At 43.7% G+C, this 7,084-nt stretch overlaps 1 protein-coding gene across 1 annotated transcript; it reads right to left on the reverse strand.

Annotated features, from left to right (window-relative positions):
• Positions 1–4,399: 4,399 nt before the first annotated feature.
• On the reverse strand, positions 4,400–5,857 carry LOC147886085 (GDSL esterase/lipase At5g03610-like). Its single transcript, XM_087395056.1, has 5 exons — positions 5,719–5,857; positions 5,360–5,637; positions 5,205–5,250; positions 4,957–5,172; positions 4,400–4,704 (listed from the first exon to the last, which is right to left on the reverse strand). The coding sequence occupies exons 1-5, from the start codon at positions 5,834–5,836 to the stop codon at positions 4,400–4,402; spliced, it is 963 nt and encodes a 320-aa protein (XP_087251182.1). The 5' UTR covers positions 5,837–5,857.
• Between the last annotated feature and the right edge of the window lie 1,227 nt (positions 5,858–7,084).

The following is a 7,084-nucleotide window of genomic DNA, read 5'->3' on the forward strand; positions in this document are numbered from 1 at the left end:
CCATGCATTCTTCATAGGGTGTGCACTAACTCTAAATCATAGTATCTTTGAACGTTCAGCCTTGATGAGTTTGGTAATTCATGTAAGGAAACTTGCTCATCAACAGGGAGGCTATCGATGAATGTGAATCACTCTAGCTTTTGTACGGAATGGTGCTATGGCTTAAGGATAGATGTAGAGGCTTTCAGCTTGTTGTATGCACATGTTGGCCCGTTGGGCCCCCTATCACCCCAATGCCACCCTATTTGGGACCCTCAAACTTTTCAAAAGCACCTATCAAGCTTCTCGGTGGCATGCCAATGTATGCAACATCGCATCCATGTATGGGCTTGCAATGACTCATCTGCGCCGATATCAATGCGCCAAAATCATTGGTAATTATTTTCAAATTGGAAGGTGGAATGTCAAATTTGAGTTGTACATTCCCCACCATTTCAACGATAATGTAATCATCATAGGTCTATTTTGCCATCTTTAAACAAGGCATACACTCCAGGTTTGAAGCTACAGGTGTGTGAAGCTCAAGCACTAGGTAGCCTCTAGCTCCATAAGTCATGTTCAAGGTCCATTCGATTGAAGCTCAAGCATCAAGCAACCTCTAGCTCGATTCATCTTCCTTACGAGCGATTCCAAGCTCCACCTCTAGGTGTGAATTGACTCAGCTCCAGTAATTAATGATGCCGATGGGATCTAGGTAAGAGGATGAAGATGATGATATGGCCAGAAGGTGGAGATCATGACTTTGGGGAAGAAGAGGGAGAACTAAAGGCCGGTGAACTAGAGGATCAAGTCTTAGGTAGACATACAATAGGGGATGATGATGTAGGTCAGAATTGGAGTGATTGGCGAACCTTTTGCTAATTGCTTTGTGGTATTGGAAATTCTAGAAAAACTAATAGAAAAACAATTGAATCAAAGATTCCCTTAACAAATTGATCTTCAACTCACATGATAGACCCGATAAAAGTCGTTTGCCCAGAATTCAATAACAGTCATCCTTAGGAGACATGCATGGAGATTTGCAAGACATAGCACTCTAGAGATTCGTGCCCATCCCCTTTTCCACCTAAAGTTCCTTCCCATCAAGTCTGCTTGCAGCCATTGAAATCTAAGGTCATGGACTTCATCAATCAATCTGGAACTCGAGTGGCCGCGTTGTATGGAGAGGGAGGCATAGGAAAGATAACTCTACTAAAAGCTGTGAATGTGGAAGTGAGGAGTCTAAGGATGCATGTCATCGCATAGAGAACTCTACGAGACTAGATGTCCACCCAATATCACGATATAGTTTCACAAAATCACCTACACAGATGAGAAAATAAACTTATCTCCTTTGTTTGAAGAGCTTGGAGAGAAGAAGAAGAAGATCTAAGTTTCATTAGCTTTGACAAGCTTGGGCAGTGGCATGATGGACGGAGCGGACTTAAATAGCAAACGGAGTGGACTTCTAGTTCAAACGCAAATGGAGCAGAGCCTCCAGTAGGGGGTCCCATTGCGGCAACATTGCATGCATTCACTGGCAGTTTTGCATGGGACATGCAGGCCCTCCATGCAAGCATGCATGCATGCATTTCTTTGGCCATCAAAAAGTCTCGAAGCAGGTGTGGAGACCTACGCGTTGCAAGCTTGGATGATTATGCTTGGGCGGTGGCGGGATGGACGGAGTGGACTTAAATAGCAAACAGAGTGGACTTCTAGTTCAAACGCAAATGGTGCAGAGCCTCCAGTAGGGGTTCCCATTGCGGCAGCATTGCATGCATGCAGTGGTAGTTTTGCATGGGACATGCAGGCCCTCCATGCAAGCATGCATGCATGCATTTCTCTGGCCATCAAAAAGTCTTGGAGCAGGTGTGGCGACCTACGCGTCGACTCCAATAGCTAGAATGGCTAACTAGTGTGGGAGCTATGCACACGTGTGCATACAATAAACTTTAGCACCCTACATCGATCCCTAAGTGGTGCTTTGATGTTTGTGAAGAATTTGCAGGCTAGATGGATAGTCATCGAACGAGTAGCATGCACTCCCTTTGGTTAGAATGTGTTTAGACGACTTAGGGAAGCCACAAATGTCACATAGAGTTGCTGCGAATGTGTTTGAAGGACTCCAGAAAGCCACAAACATCAATTAGAAGTTGGCATGAAGATCTTGAATTGTTGATTAGATATAGTGGCACCACATATTTGGCTTTGATCTATCAAGCAACCAGCATGCTCCTGACCTTTGGGAATCACAATGGAGGAGAATGAAAGAGAAATATCTCCATGATCTTCTTAAATATCAAGGTACTCAACATTGAAGCTATATGGATCCCATAGATAACATTTATACCATTGGTTAATGTGGGTGGAGGCTTGGAGAACGAACTTTTAGAATTTGCCATTTGTACTTAACCTTTTCAATTCCCTAGCCAAAAACCTTAAGGACTCTGATTCCTAATTCAATAGAAGTTTGGGACATCTACTTGCAACAACAATTACATCAACATGGTGTTCCGCGACCCTGCACGAGGCTATGTGCCCTTTGCTTGAAGAAATTTGCATTGAATGCAATGATCACAGGAAGTATGCTTTGTGATACACTATATATAATATTTCACAGGCAATCTTTTGTGCTATTGAATTCCAATTTCTAGCAAGGTCCAATTTTTTGTGCTACCCAATTCCAATTTCATAGGAAATCTTTTGTGCTACTGAATTCCCATTTCTAGCAAGGTCCAATGGACTGTTTCACAATTTCTATCCAAGCCATGCTCTTATGTAGGTAAGTTGGAGGACTCCTCCCCCCACCCAAGCTGATGTGATAGTCTTCCATCTAAGTGAGGCATCACCAGATTCCATAGATTGTGAAATTGCTTATCTGAATGCTGGAGCACACAAAACCTCTTAATGACCAATTCTATGATAGGCATCATGTAACGATGGACACATGAAACCTTGAGAAGCACAAATGCCATTCATGACACTAGCTTGGTCGATTGAATCAATTGAATGCTCAACAAGTAATAAACTATATACTATTTTATAATGTAGCTTGTGTGAACTGTATTCAGTGCTAATCACAAGAGAATGGCATGTGCAATGTTAGATGAGGCAAGTTCATCTAGATACTGAGCTCCGTTCTAATTCAACCCCCTGCAACCTCAATCAAAATAGCCAAGCAGTGAGCTTGGATTTGTGTATGAGATGATGCCAATTAAGGATTTTTCTATTTTGGAAAAACATGTCATTATCCTTGCAAAACTTCAAATCTAAGGCTAGAATTTATTTATATTTGGAGCATGCAACCAAATCTACTAAGGGCAAGATGTCTTTTACATGCCATAGTAAAGGGAGGGTTAGGTACTATTCTATTTCTTAAGGAAGAGTTGCATGTGGCAACTCTTCTAATGTGCCACATGTTGCACGTGGGAGAAGGTTGTAGGAGTGGAGGATGTGCCATGTGGTACAGGCAGGAAAAGGCTTGCCGCTTTGTGAGAAGTTGGGTAGCTTTTTGGCTGCATGGTTGTGCATGGAGACACTTACATCAATAATTTTGAGTGTTGCCATGTGGCAACCAAAGGGGAGAGTGAGCTTAAATTTGAGTGTATGTGTGTGTGTGAAGTCTCCTAAGTTTAGGTGTTTGATATATGTGTATAGTGCCTATGTATGTGAGAGGAGTATTTAGTCACAAGAGACAATTTGTTTATGTATAAGAGAGATAGAGAGTCTATAACAAGGATGTATGCATGTATGTTTGTCCCGGTGTACATGAGAGAAAGAAGTGAGGGGAGCCATCTGCTATGTTCGAGTATCTGTGTGTGCATGAGGAGAGAGAGCACACGTGTGTTAATATGTGCACCAAGAGAGAGCAAGAGAGTGTGTTTGAGAGAGAGAGAGAGAGAGAGAGAGAGAGAGATTATATATGATGTGTGAGGGTACTCAAGATAAAACATTCATGATATAGAATCCCATATGGAAAGAGAGAGAGAGAGAGAGAGAGAGAGAGAGATTTTAGAGGGTATGTGCGCACTCATAAGGGAGACAATTCAAGGAAGAGAGAAAGACAAAGAGAGAGAGAGAGAGAGAGATTTTAGAGGGTATGTGCGCACTCATAAGGGAGACAATTCAAGGAAGAGAGAAAGAGAGAGAGAGAGAGAGAGAGAGAGAGTGAGTGAGTTTTGAATGGGGCGCGACAAGAGAGGAGAGGGATTTTGCTTTGCTTATCGATCAACATCTTCAAATATTATTCTTGAAATTAAAGATATTTTAAGATCCGACCTCCAGCCCAGGCTACCTTAACTAAAAGGATGACTTTTAAATTACCCTTCAACGTGAAATTGTATTGGCCACGGCGTGGCACGTATATTTGCTGGAGGGCAGGTGAGAAATTGAATGAAGGCAATCAATCACATATACGCACTCACAATTGCAACCAGAGAAACGCCAGCGGCACGCTGAACAATATGCTGAACTTCCTCCAGCCCTGCCATTCGTTTTCGGTAGCTGCAGCTGCGGCTGTCATCCCTATGTCGTTAACTCGTAACTGAGAGGCGTACTGCTCCGTCAACAACTTCCATCCCGCCTGCGTCGGGTGCGAATTATCCCAGAAGAACGTAGACTCAGGCTTGTTGCATACCTTGTACAGAGGCTGCCCATCTGCATCTACGGTGCCGCAGGTGTGGTTGCCGCTACCCAGACAGCAAGGCTCAAAGACATGCGAGATTCCTGTCAACAGGAGCGAGTGTTTAGCTTCTAAGTTCTCCCTAGACGAAAGAGCGAACTTTGACGAGCTCAAGCTGTCTTCAGTGAAAATGTACCGAAGCCACGGATTGCTGCATCTCATGGATACCTCAGATTCTTACAGCATACTGCGACTTATTGCAATTTAGATGACAGCGAGACAGTCCCTCGACAAACTACACACTTTTAGAGAAAATGCAATAACGTCTCATTCCTCCAAAGAACTGTGCAGCATACCGTTTCTAGAAGGATGCGAGAGGATTGAAGTGAAAGAGGAGAACTGATCGAGAATGATGACCTCCGACCCTGGCAACTTTCGGAGGTCTTCAAGGCTCTGCGCAAGATCCTGATTGTGGGTGTTGCTCAGAATATTGCCCCTGTCATTGCAGGACGTGAAGTTGTTTGCCCTTGTGAAGGAGGGTAGGCAGCCTGTGGGCTCAATGTTGGTCAAGGCTTCTCAAATTCCTCACGATTTCGCTGGTCACCTGCGGAACGAAAGAAAGGATCTCCTGCAACCAAATGATGCAGAAACTAAACATCGGAAAAGAACAATAATGATGCACCCTATAACAGAATCGTACAGCAACAACATGAATCTGTGGTTGCGATGACGAGTTTAGACTCTTTAGAGCCAACTTACCAATGATACTCCATGGTCTCCAATATATTTGGTGTAGTCGTTCCCGGCATAGCTGAAGAGAGCCAGTGAGTTGGCGACTACATCTTGCTTCAACCCAGCAGTGAGCATCACCTCTTTGAACTGGCTGATTTGAGCGTTGAAGTTGACATATTGCGGCCCGAAAGTGTCAAAAACGCCGCTTCCACCGAAGGCGAAGTTCACTCCGGAGGAAGACAGGTTATGGTTCCCCGTCGCTCGCGATTGGTATGGCACCGGCGTCGACAAGTTCAGATGGGTGGCTGCTTTGAATAAACACGACTTTTGAAGATGAAACAGAACGAGAAAAGCTCAACAACACACAGACAAGGACGGAGGGATACCGATGAAATCCGTGAGGATCTTTCGGTCGCTGAAGCGCCCAGCTGGAGTCCCGGGCCAGGTGATGCCGTAGGGAGTCTTCCAAGACGGGTCGCTCTTGTTGTGATTGCCGGTATCCATGTAAGAATCCTCGAAAACGAACAGGGCGACGGGCTTTCGAATTCCATCGGCCAAACCTGCACTTCGAAGAAGATGTATATGAGAAACAGCGCTATCGAGTGGGAGCAAGGAGCCAGTGAAGGACTTACTCGAGTAGCAGAGCAACAAGGCGAGCAGTAAGCAAGGCAGTACTGCACGCATTGCAACTTCCCAGTTTATTATTGTATCTTATCTATTGTTTAGGGATCTTAGGAATAGCCTCTCTCCGTAATTTTTGCTTATGAGCTCATGAGCAATAAGGAACTTTCCCTTAAGGTGCCAGCCTAAACCGGACTTGCTAAGAGTAAATTTTAGTCATGGAAAGGAGACTTTCGAAAAAAGAAATTGCAGCCTCATCACACTAAGACATTTACCCATATTCGAGTGTAGTGCACCCGGCATGCCTCTTGTTTGCTACGTTTACGACCTTCTATTCTATCCGTGCAGCTCCAATGATCACTCTTGTCGATCATGTACAATCACCGACCCATTGCCTCCCATCAACATACCTCAAGGCCAAAAGAGGTTGGCCTTAGCTTCTTAGACCTGGAGACTATCATATTGGAAGATACTCCAACGTCAATAAAGGATTCATAAGCTATCAACAAAGTAAAATTACATAAATCTCAATTTAAAAACGGTACAAAAACCATCAAACACGAGGAACTCCAATAAAATGCATTTTGGCATCGCAAGTGAGTTCCCTCGATCCATGTCACAAGAATCGAAGGGAAAAACCATTACTTCTTCTTTGCCCCGCTTTCGAAGCATCAACTTTCAGCCTCAAAGAGAGATGAACTCAAGTTCTCTTGACAATTTCTGCATTTGCCTTTCATTTTTTCATCACAAATAGTTAGTTGGCAACTGTGACACAGGCTCAAGCTTTTAGAAGCTGCTTTCAGAGCTTGACGAATTGCTCAAGAGAATGCCAGTGTGGTGCTTAAATTTTCTAATGGTTACCAATTTACCAACTCGCTTGCATGAATAACATGCTTCAACTCTCCTCCTTTCAGAACATATGGATTACAATCGTGTTTACCAAGTTCATGAAGCTTTTTTGAATGAGCCATGGATCGCCATTTTAGGGTAATCTCGATCCCTCCTTGTTTAGCATCTGTGCTCGAAACGGCAAAATAAAGAGCGGAGTTCATTTGAAAGTTTAGACGAGCCCTCGATGACCTAATATGTTCTCAAAAATCCTTTTAACATTTCTTGCATTTGATGAATCCT

The sequence above is a fragment of the Dipteris shenzhenensis genome, chromosome 24 (genome assembly GCF_047967505.1).
Source record: "Dipteris shenzhenensis isolate YYH24624 ecotype China chromosome 24, Dip_SZ_1.0, whole genome shotgun sequence".
NCBI classification, from domain to species: Eukaryota; Viridiplantae; Streptophyta; class Polypodiopsida; order Gleicheniales; family Dipteridaceae; genus Dipteris; species Dipteris shenzhenensis.